General features: G+C 54.5%; 7 protein-coding genes across 7 annotated transcripts; 5 read left to right on the top strand and 2 right to left on the bottom strand.

Annotated features, from left to right (window-relative positions):
• Window positions 1–1,170: 1,170 nt before the first annotated feature.
• On the top strand, window positions 1,171–2,436 carry EI97DRAFT_435912 (uncharacterized protein). Its single transcript, XM_033798975.1, has one exon. It carries the CDS (start codon window positions 1,378–1,380, stop codon window positions 2,083–2,085), a length of 708 nt encoding a protein of 235 aa, XP_033651280.1. The 5' UTR covers window positions 1,171–1,377; the 3' UTR covers window positions 2,086–2,436.
• EI97DRAFT_151717 (uncharacterized protein) lies at window positions 2,198–3,008 on the top strand. The gene has a single exon (XM_033793270.1). The coding sequence runs from the start codon at window positions 2,401–2,403 to the stop codon at window positions 2,905–2,907; it is 507 nt and encodes a 168-aa protein (XP_033651279.1). The 5' UTR covers window positions 2,198–2,400; the 3' UTR covers window positions 2,908–3,008.
• Window positions 3,009–3,934: 926 nt separating this feature from the next.
• EI97DRAFT_151686 (carbonic anhydrase) lies at window positions 3,935–5,247 on the top strand. The gene is made up of 3 exons (XM_033793269.1): window positions 3,935–4,225; window positions 4,290–4,514; window positions 4,582–5,247. The coding sequence occupies exons 1-3, from the start codon at window positions 4,015–4,017 to the stop codon at window positions 5,172–5,174; spliced, it is 1,029 nt and encodes a 342-aa protein (XP_033651278.1). The 5' UTR covers window positions 3,935–4,014; the 3' UTR covers window positions 5,175–5,247.
• A 1,217-nt stretch (window positions 5,248–6,464) lies between these two features.
• EI97DRAFT_151587 (serine/threonine-protein phosphatase PP-Z) lies at window positions 6,465–8,601 on the bottom strand. The gene is made up of 2 exons (XM_033793268.1): window positions 6,892–8,601; window positions 6,465–6,844 (listed from the first exon to the last, which is right to left on the bottom strand). Exons 1-2 carry the CDS (start codon window positions 8,263–8,265, stop codon window positions 6,668–6,670), a joined length of 1,551 nt encoding a protein of 516 aa, XP_033651277.1. The 5' UTR covers window positions 8,266–8,601; the 3' UTR covers window positions 6,465–6,667.
• Window positions 8,602–10,038: 1,437 nt separating this feature from the next.
• Window positions 10,039–12,421, bottom strand: EI97DRAFT_383010 (WD40 repeat-like protein; the record flags this gene model as incomplete). Its single annotated transcript, XM_033795884.1, has 4 exons — window positions 10,039–10,574; window positions 10,628–11,243; window positions 11,294–11,998; window positions 12,095–12,421. The coding sequence occupies 4 exons, from the start codon at window positions 12,419–12,421 to the stop codon at window positions 10,039–10,041; spliced, it is 2,184 nt and encodes a 727-aa protein (XP_033651276.1).
• Window positions 12,422–12,839: 418 nt separating this feature from the next.
• Window positions 12,840–14,072, top strand: EI97DRAFT_383218 (pantetheine-phosphate adenylyltransferase family protein-like protein; the record flags this gene model as incomplete). The annotated part of the gene is made up of 1 exon (XM_033795898.1): window positions 12,840–14,072. The coding sequence occupies one exon, from the start codon at window positions 12,840–12,842 to the stop codon at window positions 14,070–14,072; it is 1,233 nt and encodes a 410-aa protein (XP_033651275.1).
• A 1,417-nt stretch (window positions 14,073–15,489) lies between these two features.
• Window positions 15,490–17,120, top strand: EI97DRAFT_444783 (uncharacterized protein; the record flags this gene model as incomplete). Its single annotated transcript, XM_033799922.1, has 2 exons — window positions 15,490–15,829; window positions 15,883–17,120. 2 exons carry the CDS (start codon window positions 15,490–15,492, stop codon window positions 17,118–17,120), a joined length of 1,578 nt encoding a protein of 525 aa, XP_033651274.1.
• Between the last annotated feature and the right edge of the window lie 445 nt (window positions 17,121–17,565).

Below are 17,565 nucleotides of genomic sequence, written 5' to 3'. Positions count from 1 at the left end.
GCAGGGAAAAGCAAACACCAGCACACCTTGTTCTATACTGCAAGAACTACAAGCAGGAAAGGAAAGAAGCTTTAGAAGCACTAAAGTCTCCTCTTACTCTGTATAAGCTCTTCTGCATGCCAGATGGTAGAAAAGTCTTATTTACCTACCTTGAAAGGACCCAAATCGCTACCCAAAAGTGGCTCCTACAATAGGAGCCTCTAGAGGACATGGAACAAAAGATAGATAATAGAAAAACATACAGAAAACAGACAAAACTATAAAAAGACAATAGGTATAACAGGGTAAGATCTTAGGAGGAAAATGTTTAGGTTTTCCTTTGTTTATTCTATCACACTCACTTCCTTTCATCACCTTCTTCTCCTCTACACTCCTTTACCTACCCCTTGTCCTTCCTTTTTTCTGCCTTAACAAGCAGTCTTACTGCTCTCACTTAAGCCTAACACATATGAGAGCCTTGAGAGAGGATGTATGTTAGTGTCAGATGGTAAGCTAGTTTATGGATATCCCATCTGGGACTGGAGAGGAGGACTAGGAGAAACTGTCTGTACCGGTACTATCTGAGGACATGTGGCTAGTGATTCGGCAGTGGCTAGTGCCCTGTGTAGCCTTGGTGCCCAGAGAAGGAACATCAAAACCGGTGTCAGGCCCCAGCCTTATACATACAACAATACACCAGAATACAATCAGTCAACCCATCTTCATTCAATCTTTCTGTCACCGTGACATCTTCAGATATCATCAAATCTGACAGTTAGTTAGTATAGCCATGTTATAGTCTTAGACTCAATACACATATTTTGAAATATATATATATATATATTTAAGCAGATACAAGTACTAAAACCTCTAGTTAAGATAACTAGAAAATGCAGTAGCTTATTTACAGTAGGTAGAGCAGAGACTCTATATGTGCGATATATAGCCTAGCGCATTAGAACTACAACTCTATAGAGTTTTCTATTTAGGTAATACGTACAATTATATATAGCTTTAAAACTAGCTTTAAAACTAACAGGAATACAGAGATTTTAAAGCATTGCGCTAACGTCTAAGGGCTTATACAAAATTAGGTAGTGGCTAAGACGAGTTTCGAATTTGCCAAGCGTACACCGATAACGCACATAATAGATTCCGGATCTGGCATGGTTCGGTTGTGAACCCGAAATACGAAGCCAAACGTTCTGCCTTGTTTCCATCTGATTCTTTGACATTGAAGCTTAAGATAGCCGTAAATTTTCTTGGATGCTGTGCTCTTATTTAACCCAGCCTCACATACAGTACAACAGCTCTCTCAAGAATCCCACGGGACTGGGTCCGACCCTTCTAGCATGTAAAATGATATCCCTCAACCCGCGCATCGCAGCGATTCAGACCATGGCCTTCAACAACAAACTCCTCCTCGGCGCAGTCCCACTCGTCGCCGCGCCAGCCCTCTACTTCACCTACCTCACCTACCTGAACCGCACCCTCTCCCGCAAAGTCTCCTGCCTCACAACGCCCTACCTACAAGATGCGACCCTCCCAGTCCCTCCTTCGGTGAAGACAAAGTCAACTCCAGACATCCTCGTCCATCACGAAAAAGCGCAAAAGTCCATTCCTTCCGCAAACCTCAAGCAATGTCCGCGCTCCGAGGTGCAAACCCGCTTCCTGCGACACACAATGTCCATGTTCGCCAAATCGGCGGCGGCGTGGAGTATCTGGTTCCTCCTCAAGGATCCCAAGGACCGCTGCACGTTTGACAAGAGTTACATCCGCGCATTGGATTTCGCGCCTGGCGATCGCGTCTGCGGCGTCTACGTCGTGGATAGCAGAGACAAGTCGCGCGTGGTGTTGAGGTTGGATGCGCCGGCGAGTTACAAGGGGCCTGCTGTGGAGGGGTTGTTGGTGGCGGAGATTCGGGAGGAGGGTGCCGAGATGGTGTTTGTGAATCATACGGTTTTGTGGAGGAGGAACGGCGAGGGGAAACCGAATGTGTTGGAGAGTGCGATGGGGAGGTGGGTGCATGGGGTTATGGTTCGGAAGTTGGTGGAGAGTGGGGTGGGGAGAGTGGTCGAGGAGGTGGGAGGGAAGAAGGGTGTGTGAGGTGGTGAGGGTGTTTCCATAATTGGGGATTTGGAAGACTGGAGATGGCTGTTTCGACAGCGGACGGGAGCTTCAGACGTTGGTGATGGGCGTTGCGACTAATTTTGGCTGCTATAGAGAGGTTGGAGTGGGAGGGAGTATTTTCTCCTTGTAATGCTGCCGATGGGTTGGTATATATGTTTTGGACAGGATAGGATGGAATATCTCCTCTCTGGCATAGGCTCAGAATAAGGCGCATAAACACGTGGCCAGGCGATGAATTCCCGCACCTGCACGAGGTCCCGATGAGGTCGCACCTGCTTCATCCAGAGAGCAATGTTGTGCTGGAAGTGGCAATGGTGCCTAGGCGATTTTTTTTTTTTTTTTTTTTTTTTTTTTGAGATTCCAGGCGGTCTACGGAGTATCGTGTCCGTCAGTCCTCACCACTGCATGCATCTTGTCACTCACGTCCGTCCACATCAACTCCTCTTGGCATCTTGTTGGCAAGCAGTCAACAACCAAAATGGCCTGATGAGACTCACTGACCAGCCTCTTGACGCGCACTTCCCCCACGCGGCGCATCTCTTCTCCATGGCACGGCTAACTCCCCTTTATATCGACGAGCGCGGTCAGGAACCGAGCCCAACACACAACCGACACCGCAAGCGCTTCTCTCGATATAGCACACGCGGACTTTCAAGCAACTGGGCCAAGCCTGAGACTTTGCTTGTGTCGACAAAGGTCCTGCGTCGCAGAAATCGGATGATTTTCGAAACGCAGGCCTGCTCGGTTTCCCAGGTAGGACTTGTGGTTTCACGCCTCGGTTCGGCGCGAACGTTTTAAACGCCGCAACTGGGCTGATGTTTGCGACGCGTGTCTGTGTGGCTGGAGGGACTGGGCAGCATCTTGGGACTCTTCGCGTTGCAGAAGCTGAGGGCGACGAGCAACGACCTCAGGACTACCAGATGGAGAGTGCCCAGACTTGCAGCTAAGGCGTTTCTTCAGTACGGAGCACGGTCGTCAGGGGCTGCAGGAACATTTGTGCATCATGGGCATGTTTGCTGGAAGCCCTCGAGAATGCCATGCCCATCCGCCCAGTCTGCATCTCGAGTTTTTCCTCCATGCTGGCGTTGGATCCAATCTAAAGTTATGCAGTACTTGTGGTATACGCACAAGGTGGGAGGTCCCATACCAGCTGCGTGATACGTTGATGGACAACAACCTTTTGGCAGTCCGCTATCACAAAAATATAGGATTCCGACCAATTGCACGAGCTCTGACGAAGAGCTACCAAATGCGCGCCGCCAGGTCTAGGCTCCTCTCAGCAACTCGACGCTTGGCAGTGTCTGACCGTGGTCCGTCTTCCCTTTCCCCCATGTCCCCGAGTGGAGTGCTTATGCCAAATCTACAGCTGCCCCCTGAGTTCCCTTATCATGAGGAAGGGGCAAAAGGAGCTCTTCTTGTATGACTTGGCTCTGCAGTCTTCACCTTGGCTTCAACGGGGTACCGAGAGCAAGAAAAATGGGAGAAACACACGCTGGGCTCTTGGTGAAGATGCGCCTATATATCTTGGTATCGCCTGCATAGACCAGAGTTGTTTCCTTTGCATCCAACAAGGCGTTTTTTCAATATTTCTCTTCTTGTTCGTTCCTTCCCTTTTGCTTTTTTCGGTTCGTTTACACCTTTCCTATCCAGGTAGATCCTGTGAGCATCTTCACTTCTCGACCCGTCGACCTGCACGCAGCGCGTTGCACCTTTCCCGTTTGCCTCGTTTACTTTGCTTCCTATAAGCTCTACGACTCCGCTCCCAGATACCCTCTCACGTGTCAATCCGTTCAACGTCATCCTACAGTTAGCGGATCCGTCTGGTGGAGCTCCGTACAGCTCTTCTTAATACTGTCCTTCGTCCACATCTAAACGACATCCGAGATCTACTACTTCCTTTTCACCATGCTCTTCCACACTCTCCTACTGGCCGGCACGGCATCCGCATCATGTCTTCACGGACTTTCCAAATTCAAGAGACAAGAGGGCGGTGAGGGTGGGGTACCCATCAGTCAATTCGGCTACACGGGTCTTATCGGTCCGTTGAACTGGGCCTCCCTTGGTCCAGAGAATGAGGCTTGCAAGACGGGGAAGCAGCAGTCGCCCATCAACATCGGTATGTCTTGGTCAATACCGTACGATTCCACCAAGTATCGTCTGAACCTAATATACATGTCCAGACCAGTCTGTGTCGCTTGCGACCGAGAGGCCCGTCGTCACCATTGAACAACAACCCGTCGAATTCGAGAATCTCGGCTCCACCGTCGAGGTCATTGTCAATGGCACCACGTCTTTCGCCGGTAACGACTTCAGGCTGAAGCAGTTCCATGTGCACACGCCCTCCGAGCACCGCGTTGGCGAGGAGTTCTTCCCCATGGAGGCACACTTTGTGCACGAGGGAGTCAGTGAGTGCACTCTACCCATAACTTCCAAGCTATATTCAACTGACCTCTCCCCCCTCCTCCTCCTCAGCCGATCCCAACCAAATCGCCGTCATCAGCGTCCTCTTCCAAATGTCCGCCAACGAGACCTCGACGCCCTTCATCTCGGGCCTCCGCCCGCACCTCGCCGCCATCTCCACCCCGGGCACCAAGACGGCCATCGAATCCGGCCTCGACTTCGCCTCCATGATCAACCACGTCCAGACCACCGAACTCTTCCAGTACACGGGATCCCTGACCACGCCGCCCTGCGCAGAGGGCCTCACCTTCCTCGTAACCAAGAACCCGCTGCCCCTAGACGTCGACACGTTCAACGACATCAAGCGCGTCGTCAAGTTCAACTCGCGGTACACGCAGAATACGCTCGGCGAGGAGAACCTGATTGGCGTGGCCATGGTGGCGGGCACGGAGCAGCAGTTTACGCCTCCGCCTGTTCTGTCGCCCGGGCAGGGGCAGGAGCAGGAGCAGGAGCAGGCGGCTGGTGGCGAGGAGCAGCCGACGCCCAGCGCGGGTGCGGGTGTCCGTGAGGGTGAGGGCGGCGCCGCGCAGATTACGTCCGGCGCGACGGTGGTGATTAGTGAGATTGCGGGGATGCCGACGAGTTTGTTGGCGGTGATTGCGTAGGTGGGAGGGGAGTGGAGGGGAGGAGGGAGGGTCGATAGCCTATTATTGACTGGTTAGCCTAGGTTTGCTGGGGAAGAAGGCATTTAGATGGCTTTCTGTGCGATATTCTGATATCTTCCGCCCCCCCCCCCCCCCCAAAAATAAACTAGATTCGTTTTGCGAGACTTGGTTGCCTGTTCCGTCTGCTCTTGTTGGTCTGTACTACTGTAGCATATTTGTTGTTGTGGGCCTTTTGGTTGGGCGTGTGGAGTCGGAAGGTGTAGTTGGAGTTTTGGGTTTTAGAAACGGATGGATGGATGTATTTGATACCTTTTGTGAACGGGGATATGCGTTGGATAGATTCGTACCGTAGAGAACCTTGGAAGGATATCATCTGTTTAGCTCGTAGAAGAAGGAAGGCGACCTCGAAGGAATCTGAATTAAACCACTCCCCCTCTTCTCTTCCTAGGGGGACGAAAACAAACAAACATCTATCTATCGGGCACACATAGATGACACAACATTAAACTAGATTCAATCACCACTGCAAACAACTGCCAACTTGAGCCATATCAAAGTCCATTTAATCGTCTATTTTCCATAGATGAAAGGCAAAAACACCCGACAATTTTTTCCGACCTAGCCCTACCAACACTAAAGACTGCACTCCTGTCGCCTAACACCAACCTGAAAAAGAAAAGGGACGTGCTAACAAAACGTTAAACCAGACAGCTTGATTGTAGGTCGAAGAAACAAAGGTGTAGCCTTGACTGCAACAGCAACCAATCCGGCACTCAGGCCCGAGCTATAGCGTTTTTTCAACCATAGGAATACGACAGACACACCAATCACCCGAGACGGGATCCTTCCAAACTAAACGACAATGAACTCCTCCTTGTCACACTCGCCCTCCTCCTTTCAAGCCTTCTCTGCGAGCTCTCCCCAATATCAATATAGTTGTAATTATACCCCGTCTCAATCTCACCCGCAATATTTCTCGTCGGGCACGGTAGGCTAGACTCCCAAAACTCCCGATTCTTACTTCTGTCTCGACGCCGCTGCTCCGCATCCTCGAGCTCAAGGTCTTCCTCCGAGGAATCAGAATCCATTCTACGCAGCGCTGGATTTTCTTTTATTGCCAATGCTCTCGCAGTGCGAATCCGATCAAGTTGTGTAGCTTGTAGACTCACCACCGCGTCCGCATCGAGTCGTAATATGCGAGACCGTGCGACATGCTGCAAGTGCGCGTATCCGTCCAATTTGTCTCGAATTCGATTGCGCTCAATTTCGCCGGCAATGGCATACTGATGGAGTAAGCGGATATAGCGATTCTCCTGAGTTTGATGGGTTTGACGGGGAAGCCTAGGAGTCGCGCCAGGCGCTGCAGAGGCAAACCGGCGTTTGCCCTGTCATGGCCCTGACGTATTAGTAACTCTGAGGGAATTGACTGGCAGGCTGACATATATGTCAGTATGTTCCATATCGCAAAAAATGGCCCTAGAGCGCGTTGCTTGTTAGCCGGGTTCAAGAGGACTTACTGGTGAGTTGAGGATGCTATGGCGCTTGTTCCTGCTCTTCTTGATGTGACTCTTGAGCTGAGTCGAATCCAAGGGTTTGAGAAGTTCAAAGCTGCAGAGGAGCTCCGCAGAGACGGACATTACTGCACCCCAGTTGTCAAACTCCCCGCAGTACTAGTGAAGTTAGTAAAAGGGGCTAGAGAGCCGGAACGGCAGCTTACATTCGGAGCAGAAAAAACGGTAACGAGTAATCGATCGGTGAAAAACTCGTACCCATCTTCGACAACCATGTGCGCTCTGCACACCAAGTCGAAGTCGTTGCGATGCAGAAATTGTTGAATCACGTTCTTGCCAAAACAATAGCTGACACCACGTTCGTTGGATTCCCAGTCAGCTTCTTGATCGGCCGGGTCGCTCCACAACAAGTCGTTCAGTAAACCGAAATCAGGAACATCAGTTGGTCGGGCAATCCTTCGAATGTCGTCCATGTGCGTAAGACTCGGAGAAAGGCCGCCGTGAACGCAGAAAATCTTCTCTGCGACAATGGCGGCTACAGGGAGGGTATTGAAAGTGTCCACAAAAGACTTCCACACTTTGATATTGCACCTTCTCTTACATTCATCATAAAAGCCGTAGACGCGGGTGACATTGGCGCACTCATGATTGCCTCGCAAAAGGAAGAAGTTTTCGGGAAACTTCAACTTGTAGCAGAAAAGCAGAAGAATCGTTTCCAAGCTTTGTTTCCCACGGTCAACGTAATCGCCCAGGAAAAGATAGTTCGAGTTAGGTGGGAATCCACACATTTCGAACATGCGGATAAGATCAGTATATTGCCCATGGACATCACCAACGATCTTCACGGGAGCCGCAAGCTCTAGAAGCGACGGTTGGCTGAGGAACACTTCGCGAATGGCAGCGTTGATCGCGAAAATCTCAGCGTTCTTGAGACAAACCGTCTTTGTGACTTTTCCGGTATAGGCAGCATCCAGCAATCTCTGAATGAAGTCGTCCAGATCGGCGGGCTTCAGCGCGCTGGTCTCCACAGGTGAACCCGACCCCTCGTTGGAGGTAATCGGTTGAGGTGTCAGTGGTATATCCTGATCTTTCTTCCTCAAAATGGAATCGCCTGCTTGTTGCGTACTCGAATGAGGCGGAAAGTTGGTCGGAGGCGCATCCGAGACATGGTCGACCTCCCCCGTTCGTTTCGCTACGTCAACCTGATCATGGCCAGACCCAAGAGCACCATGGACTGGCGAGGGAGGCGGTAGCAAAGGCTGGGCCAAGGCATCCTCTTTCACCGTTGCCTCGATCGCAGCCAACTGTGTCGAGGCGGTCGATCCACGTCGAGATCTAGACTTGGTGGAGCCAGCATCCGATCTGGCATCATCAAGATTGGCGATGGAGTTCCTGGGGCTGTCAACCTTGGCCGAGCCCGGGATTTTGGACCTGACGGAATTGCGAAACGACTTGATGGATTCACGGGTGTCGGACCTGTCGAATGAGCGATATTGCTCACGCTCTAGGGCGACGCCATCGACAATGGACCCAGTCTTGTCTCCCTTATCTTTCTTGGTGCTAGAGGGCTGATTGCCCATAATGCGATCTTATGGGCCGCTGGAGTGGTATCGTGGGCTTTCGATGGTGGTGTACTTGGTAAATGGACACGGAACCGTAGAGGGAGGAGGTGGCGGGTTTGATGCAGGTGCGCAGGAGCAATGTCGTCAGTGCTCCTTCTCCTTCTCCAATACAGTAGCGGCAGAAGCTATGACGCCCACGTCTTGGAAGAGTATATGTACGGGTTCAGACTGAAACCAGGTTGGTTAGGGAGGGCGGTAGAGTCGGGACAGGAAGGCGAGGAAACGAGCCTCTGTGGGTGCGGCGGCGAAGTCGTTGGAAGGCCGCCGACTGAGCAGAGAGGAGAGATGGAGGGTCTCTGGCGGCAGATACGAGTCCTGCGTTGGATCCAGAGCGGTGGTGTTGAGATTTCAAAGCGGCGCGGGCAAGCTCATGGGGCGACGGACGAAGGCGGAGGTAAGAGGGCGGGAGCGGGTACTCGGTACAGGTGGTGCTGTTGCCGCTCACGCTGCGGGACCGGTGAGGAAGTGAGCCGGCTAGGATGAGGCTGGCTCGTGAGAGTGAGACACTGGAGGTGTATATAGGGCGATGCGGCAGCAGGGGCAATTACAAGGTGCAAGGGAGGGGCGCAACTGAGGCTGCTATCGTGTGGTGACGGAAGAGTGGAGGTCCAGAGAGATGTCACCAGCCAGCTAAAGGATCCACCTCCAATGCCAAGACACTAGTCCTTTGGGCGCTGAGGCTCTTTGGAGCCCTCCATGCAGACGTTGGATTCGAAGTCGATTCTGGATGCGCACAGCAGCAGTCTCATGGCCATCTCTGCAGCACTTCTCGCCAGCTCTCCAGGAGCTCCCTGGCCCCAGTTGAAAGCTCCCTGCCAGCCACGCGCCCTCCTTTCCATTCGCAAATGCCCCTAGGCCGTCTTGCGCCGAGCCCAAAACGACATCATCGCGCGCGGTTTCATGGCGAGACATCTAGACTCGCAAACATGCCAAGAGGATAGATAACACACAGTACAAGTATGACTTGAGTACTGCAGTCGGTCGGTAGCACCATGTGCCCACAGATAGCGAAATGTGAATTGCGGACGGAAGTAAACGTGGGACGTCAACTCTTGTGGCATTTCTGCCGCAATGCTCTCAACCTTCTTCATCGTAACCCTTCAGCACCAACCTACTCAAAAGTCATGGCGCTAAGAACTCAAATTCGAGGGCAAAGCGTTGGGCAAACCGCCATTTGGAACACATGTTCGACTGCCCCTTGAGCCCCCTTTGAGTTTATATGAGGCATGTCCGCCAACTATAGTCGGATGGTTGGTTATAACCAGCAAGACTAACCACGTTCTTGTCTCCCACAGCTACTTGCAACAAGACATCATAGGGGTATATTCTAATATCCCGCTGCAAGCCCCTTCTACCCTCCCGCTCCACTTGCTCATCTCTGTACCGTGTCCATACCAAGTACGTCAAATCTCCATCCCAGAGCCACCACCTCAATGTTCCTTTTAATCAATGACTAGGAATGGATGCAAGTCATATTGGGCAGCAACCGTCTCCTTCAGATCTAGCAGCGTCTTCCTTTTCAGCTCTGTGCTCTCCGCTGCGTTGGACACATCTCTCGCCATATCATCAATCATGGCCCTGCGGGGGATCCAGCCTCGGCGAAGCGCCTTTCATACGGACTCCGGTTCGAAATGCCTAGTCTCGTCCTCCGGGCCGACAACGGCATTTCCTTGCTCCTACTCCTCAAGTAGACTTAGGCAAGTTGGAAGATGCATAATTTGACAACCCAAATCATAGCTTGACACCCCATATTCCTCGTCCGCCAGCAACACCCACCCATTCCCCTCCTTGCGACGTGAGCACACTCTGTGGTGCCCAGCTGATGTTGCCAACCTCGTAATCACATTTCCAGCTCGCATACGGCCCCTTCTGACTGACCTGTTCACTCCGTTGCGATCCATTGGTTGGATGCGCGCTCCTTGGGGTGCTGGCCTGCGCTCCCCCGGGCGTGCTCTCACTTATCGTTGCAGAATTCTCCGCATGTAGCAAGTCCCAGATGAGCACCAGGTGGTCATCGGCGCCTGATGCGAGCATCCCTCGCCGGGACGGGTTCCACTCGATGGAGTTGACAGCCGCCGAATGGCCACGGAGCTCAAGGAGAGCTTGCCCCGGTTGGCGGACGTCCAGGACGCGAATCAACGAAGAATCGGCAGCGAAAGTTGCGAGCAGATGCGAGTCGTGCGGCGAGGCAGCAAGCCGAAGTAGCGGCGGGGCATAAGACATTGTTTGCTGTGCCTTGGTCGGGGACATACGCCCGGACGGGGAGCCTGAGACGGAAACTCAGCATACGACGAAGACATCACAGGCAGATTGCGCTTACTCCTGTCTCTATCGCTAATCAGCTTTTCTGATGGCTCGTAGATAATGGTACTGTGCTCCAAGCTCCGGAGATCAAACATGCGCACACTGCCATCAGCACCACAGCTTACAAACACATCGACGCTGCCCGCACAGAAGCGAACGTCGAATACTTCCTTGTCATGTGCGATGAGTTGGGTCTTCGCCGTCAACGTGGGTATATCCCAAATGGTGCAAGTCGTGTCTATGCTCGAAGTTATGATGAGCTTGGGTGACATCGTATTCCAATCCAGTGATGTCAGAGGGGCCGTGTGCTCTGGGGTTTTGGAATTCGAGAGGAGCGCGAGCGGGGTGAGCTTCTGCGGCGGAGGTTCTCGCGTATTGACTGACGATGATCTTGTAATGGTATTACTGGCGGTGGATCCAGAGGGCGGAGGCAGAGACCACAGCCGCAGGTGGTCGCCGGAGGTCGCAAGGAGGTCCGTGGACTGTTTGTTGGACGCTGGAGGCTCCCAGAGTATCCTAGTGACTGGGTATGAACATGTCGCTTCGGCTATTCGTGTGTATTCGAGGCCGTATGGGGTTGAGCCAGGCGCGGAAACGTCCTGAGGAGTGATGTGGGTGTCGAGAATTTGGATCTGCGAGATCCCGTCAGTCATGTAACCAACTCGGATGCCTCGCTACTCACAAAGTTGTGGGTATCCTCAAGGTAGCTTCCAACCGCCATTTTCCCCGCGCTGTTCCCGCCATTCACATGCCACTTGCACCAGTCGAATGCATAGACGCCCCAAGGAGCTAGGTAATTGCTGTTGGAAGGCGCTCGATCGCCATCGTTGAAAAAGGTGGCGGCGCCCATGCCGTCCTCATTCAGACTCGAGTTGGCGCGAGGGCGAATATCAGCAAGACCGAGGGGAGAATTGGATGCAGCGCCCGAGGGAGTAGTGGGGTAGTATTTCTGAGCGGGAGTGCCGGCGAGGTACTTTTGACTGTTCTCGGGAGTGTTGGAGAAAGGAATGTACTTCTGGTCGGGACCCAGGCCTGCCGGGCTTGACCGCGAGTAGTTATGCGACGAGGAATGCTGTTGCTGTTGAGTCATGGTGCTGGTACGTGTAGGGAGGGTGTATTGCTGGGCGTTGGTGTTGAGTTGGGGCATCGTAGGGACTGTCGAGGGTGCGGTGTATGCGGAGGAGGGGCCCGGGCGTTGCTGCTGGTGCTGAGAGGTGCCTCCAGGCTGCAAGCTACCAGGAAGCGCCGCAGATGAGGATGTGTCGGCGAACTGACCTGCCTGAGATGTAGTCTGGTGGAGGTTGACGGCTGGTGCAGCGCCTGCCGAATATTGGTCCGGTGAATGGTACATCTGCTGCTGCTGGTGGTGCTGATGGAGCGGTTGCTGCTGCGGTTGATGGTGGTAATGGGACTGTTGCTGCTGCTGCTGCTGCTGGGGGGTTGCTGACATTGCGCCCTGCGTAGAGCCCTGCTGGCCCATAACCGCCGTCGAGGTAGATATATGCAGCTCCTCTGGCATGCGACCCAATGTAGGCGCACGGTGGTGGGCTTGGTCGAAGGAGCCAGGTAAGCCCGAAGCCGTCGAGGGAGCACTGTGGCCTCCAGCGGACTGCAACCCAGACGCGTTTCCGCTATCTGGGAGCAGAGCATCCGTTCCTGCACTCGTCGTTCCCGTGGTTGCGACGCGGAGGTTTCCCGTAGGCGCCCCAATGGAGCCCAGGGCCTGCGCGGCTTGGTAGATGGCCCCCGCCGGCGTGTGCTGCGCGCTCTGGGAGCCTTGGTGGTGATGGTGGGTGGAGTGGAACGGCATGGTGCCGCGAAAGAGACTGAGAGCCTCTACAGACGTAGGGGATGCCGGGCCTGGTGTGCCACGTACGAGAGAGAAGTGAAGCAGAAAAGACAAAGCCAGCCCAGCTTCGAATTGGGCCTTGTCTCCAGTCCCATCTCTGAGGTTGCACCATCCATCTATCCCGGCCTTGGCGCCGCCCGCCGACTCTCCCCTCACTTGAGACCTCTCCACCCAGCGAGAGGACTTACCTAGGTATTACTACGGAGCATTCGTCAGGCGCTTATTTCTACGTCTACAATAGATAGCGTCCCGTGACACCCACCACCCTCTCCTCCGTGGAAAAGAGATCGACTTTATGATTGCTCCATTATTGCGCTCAGCTACCAGCAGCTCTCAAACAATATCCCGTGCGCGGGCACTAGTCCACCAATTCACCACCATGCCGCCAACACAGCCTCTGCAACCCCGACATTCACTGCTGCTACTACCTCCCGCGCCATCACCGCCGACCTATGCAACCCTCAAAGCCGCGTACGGTCCCTCCCTCGTCGCTGTTCTCCGACAGCTAGCCGGCTCATCACAACGAGCCCGTGAAACGACTGTGCTGGACATTGCCCTGCCGTGTCCTCACCTGTATGGGCGTCTCGACTCACCAAGGGGCCCGTTGTATGCTCTTACCCAAACTCTGGTCGCAAACATCTACAAGCTCCTTGCTGTCATCGCAGCCAGCGAGTCCATTGAGACCCAGGGCGCAGGAGGCGTTGATGCCCGAGTGTTGCTGGTCGCCTATCCGCGTGATGGAAAGCTGCTGCAGCCGCCCGAGGATTCCCCTGCCGACTATGAGCTAAGGGGACCAGCCGTGGATCTATACACCCTTGCCCGCTGTCCAAGGGCCTGGGAACTTGTGTTCTCAGTGGAGAATGAGGAAGGCGAGCAGTTTCTGAAGAATTTCGTCGCGTTGAGTGCCTCGGAAAGAGCAGTGTCAAAGGTGCAAGGTGGGCGGGTGCAACAGGTCGAGGCCACGGCTTCAGGCCAGAGTACAGCTGCACCCGTACATCATTCCGCAGTCGCTGTCGGCGGCACATTTGATCACCTTCACATTGGCCACAAGTTGTTGCTGACCATGTTCGCCTTCGTACTTGCGAGACAACCACCCCCTGGAGACACAGAGTTGAGCGCTCTTACCATTGGAATCACGGGCGACGCCCTGCTGGTCAACAAGAAGCATGCCGAAGTGCTGGAAAGCTGGGACTACCGTCAAAGGGCCACGCATGACTTTCTCTCCTCTATCCTGCACTTGGGACAACCCGACGACAACAGGATCGCAATGCAGAGGATATCAGAGCCTGGTCCCAACGGCCGGGCGGTGCATGTCACTTTCCCTTCCCAACTGGTCCTAAAGTACGTCCAGATAGAGGATCCATTCGGACCTACAATAACCGATGAGTCCATCACTGCGCTGGTTATCTCCAAGGAGACGAGGAGTGGTGGCAGTGCTGTAAATGCGGAACGGGAGAAGAAGGGGTGGGCGTCCTTGGAGGTGTTCGAAGTTGATGTGCTGGACGCCAGCGAAGAAGATGTGGAGGACGAGACGTTTCAGAGCAAGCTGAGCAGCACAGAGATTCGCCGGATCCTGAGTGAGCGGGAGAAGGCAACAGCGGCGAAGCAATAATATAGGGGTGGTGGGAACGCCATCCACGCGTTGGCCGGGCCTCGGAGGAGCTGTTAGTCAATAGGAGGGAAGACGGCTATGGGGAGTTGGTCAAAGTCTGATACCGTCGATTTAGCATATAATCTCTCGGGCAGAGTGCCAGAGACCTGACCCAGGGTGTGTCTGTGTGCAACGAGGGAGGTCCAGCGGAGTGGCGTCAAGCAGTGGTCCAAGAGTCCGGTCCAGGCATAGGCTGGCATATTGGCAGACGGTGTGTCGTACAATACTCACAGGTCGAGGGGTTTCAACCACACTGGGATGACATCGACCTTTTCATATCCGTATATCGCGCTAGTCGACCGAGAGGAGCTGACTGCAGTAGCCATGCATGTAGCAAATCCTTCTGCGCAACCAGGCTGGCGAGGGCGTTGCGAGCAGTCTTCTCCAGCGCCGGGCTGCGCTGGGTAAATATATGTATGCAGGCAAAAGCGGACAGGTCAGCGCCAAACATCCCCCTTCCGCGGCTCCGCATCCAACGCCCAGCGGTTACAACGGAGATCAGTCATGGCGAACGCTCGGTTTCATCATCAGCCCTGAGCTCTCCCAATGCCGTCACACTGGGCGCCGTTGTCGGGGAGGTCTTGCCGTCGTGGGCGGGATCGGGCGAGCACCGTGGCAGCGTGGGCGACGCGTGTTGGAACTGCGGGAGCTGGCAGAGCTGCCAGAGCTGCATGCTTCGCTGGCAACGCAGCGCGGGATGCGGGCGTGATTCGAGGACGAGCGCGGGGGGACCGTATGGACAAGGCGATTGCAGAGCGCAAATCGGCGGGCTGGCATCGTGGGAGCCGGCGGGCGGGCCCGGCTGTGGTGTTTCGACGTGTTGGATGGGGTGAATGTTGAAAACTGGAGTCTCGCTCGGGAGGAGCCATTTGCTCCCGCTCTCCAGATGGCCCTTCCCGCATGCATTTTATGGTCATGTGAAACAGCGAGCTGTGATTGGGCGCCGCCGCACTCGCCGGACTTCGTTGCAGCTCTCAGTTGCAGGCGTCCTGGTTCATTGCCTGTCTCCCAGCGCTGCCGCCAGAGCGCTCCCCATGCCGGGCCTCCACACCTTCTTCAACCACGCGCCTGGCTGACCGCTGGACGGGGCGGTCATGTTACTGTCCCCAGCTGCCGTTTGCTCCAGGGCCCATATCCCCCATATCCCTCTTACCGTGCCCCTCTCCTCCTGACGCTCCGCCTGTCCAGGCCCTCAGGCCCTTCTCCCTCTGAGTCCACGCCGCCCTATACAGACCGACTCCGTCCCAAACCAACCGTCCTTTTTGGCCCCCTCCCCTCTTGTTGTCCCCGTCGTCCTCACCGTCAGCGCGCAGGCGGCTTGGGTTGCAGTTCATATCGCGCCCCTACCCTCAGCAGTGTATGCTTGCCCTGTCCAGCAATGGGCATCTTCGTCCTGTCCAACGAGCTCTTCCATGAGATACTCGACCGCCTTGAATCGGATCCCGAGAAGCTCATAGCTGTAGACCGCCGCGCCTACCTCTCCCAGGAAAGCTTCAAACCGCCCCCTCCTCCAGACCCAGACCATGCCCAGGACATTGCCAACTTCCGCCTCACATGCAAGCTTTTTTCCGAATTGGGTGCTCGTCACCAGTTTTCCAGAGTGACGACGCGCTTCTCCAAGAAGGGCTTCAAGCGTTTGGAGAATATAGCCAGTCAGAAGCACCTCGCGAAACAGGTCAAGAAGTTCAGCTACATGGTTCCCTTCTTTTATGTTGAAGGTTGCCATCACCCTTACCGTTCTGGACACTGCGCCCATGACTGACGACCATAGGACGGGAACGCGTTCGCGAACTGCTACCCACCCTCTCAGAGAGCCTCGGTCAGTTGGACGTCAGACACTTTGTGCGCAAGGTGGCCGAACAGAAGGAGATTGTGCACACTCAGGAGGATCTCCGAGTTCTGACGCTGGCAATCTCGGCCTTCACTTCACTGCAACATGTGCAAATCCTGCGCCTCCAGGATCAAGAGGACGCAATGCTCTTGGCCTACATTCGGCAGCGTAATGATCTCACTCAACTAGTCGAGCTGAGGTGGCCACCGGCCTGCTCTCATTCGACCAAAACCATTGGCGCCGCACTCCTGGCATCTCGGTCACCCTGCAGTCGCTTCTCCTCCCCTATGCTAAGTCCGCAGAGCGCATTAGGAGCCGCCAGCGAGCCTCCTGCTACTCTGTCTCTCCTAGCGGAACGGCTCACCTGCCTGGAACTCCATTTCGACGATGGCACCGACTTGGACAACCGCATGCGGGAGCTGTCGTCACTCTCCAAGGTCGTGTTCAGTGCTGCCAAAAACATGCAGGCAGTGCATATTGGATTTCCGTCCCATAGCCCCTTGAACCTAAGGCTGGAGGAGATATTCCACAACGTCAGGTGGGAAAAGCTCGTCGCCTTTGGAATCCAGGCATGGCGCCTTGACGCCGATGAGATCATCTCCTTGGCCGGGCGTCATCGGGAAAAACTGCGGGGATTGAGATTACGGGACGTGTTTCTGAGAGATGGAAGCCGCTGGAAAGACGTGCTATCCTACCTGCGAAGGGAGATGTTGAACTTGGAGTGGGTCAGCTTACGGAGGATCGACTACGAGCGGAATTTCGACGAGCAATGGGTGCTAGGCGCCGAGGTTCCTGACGATCCACCCATAGGGAGCGAGAGCGATGATGAGTCGGATGACCGGAACTATGAATGGGACGACGATGAGTGGCCCCAGCACAATGGAGATGCGGACGACGATGCCAACGATGTTTCCGGTGACGGCGACAGCCACGGATGGCATGACGATACCGACTCGGATGCCGGAACGGAAGGGCCAGAACAAGGAGGCCATCTGGAGTTTCCTCCACTCTCTCCGGATACACCCGCTTCAGTGCCCTGGTGCCATTGCAAAAGCAGAGCAGCCCACCAGTACGACGCAGATGCGTTAGGGGACGACGGCATTGCTGTGACCTACACGCAACGCAAGTTTTGGGAGAAATGGGTGGTTGGGAAATGCGCCGAACATAGCCCCAAGTGAGACGGATCTCTGCACAGGGTCTCAGTCTGAAGAGAGCTCTTCGGGTGACAATATACCCGGGACTAACAGGAGAGGGGCATCTGCAACTTTCCGACGCTTCTGGGTTCATCATAAACCCCGCTAGACATGTGTAGCTTGCGCTCCGCATCAAGCCTCCCGTAAGCGTCCGTCTCGTAGCCTTGCATGCAGTCCCAGCAGTGGCTTCCAAGAGATATTGCAGCTTCGAGTACGTCTGGCCACCTTGTTAAGAGCTGTGGGACATCCCACGTAAAACAATCGACTTCTACGAATACGAAAACGTCGGCGATTTTCATTGTGCATATATGACGCGCTTAGCCAGCAGACGCATTGCATCGTTGTCGGTGTTGGAGCCTATTCCCTTCTCTTAGCTGCATTGGATCGGCGCACGACATATTGGTTCTTGGTCCAGCCTTCGTGTCGCTGC

Source organism: Westerdykella ornata, assembly GCF_010094085.1.
Source record: "Westerdykella ornata strain CBS 379.55 unplaced genomic scaffold EI97scaffold_25, whole genome shotgun sequence".
Classification (NCBI taxonomy): Eukaryota; Fungi; Ascomycota; class Dothideomycetes; order Pleosporales; family Sporormiaceae; genus Westerdykella; species Westerdykella ornata.
The sequence above is the reverse complement of the archived record's forward strand: the minus strand, read 5'-3'. Positions and strand labels throughout refer to the sequence as shown.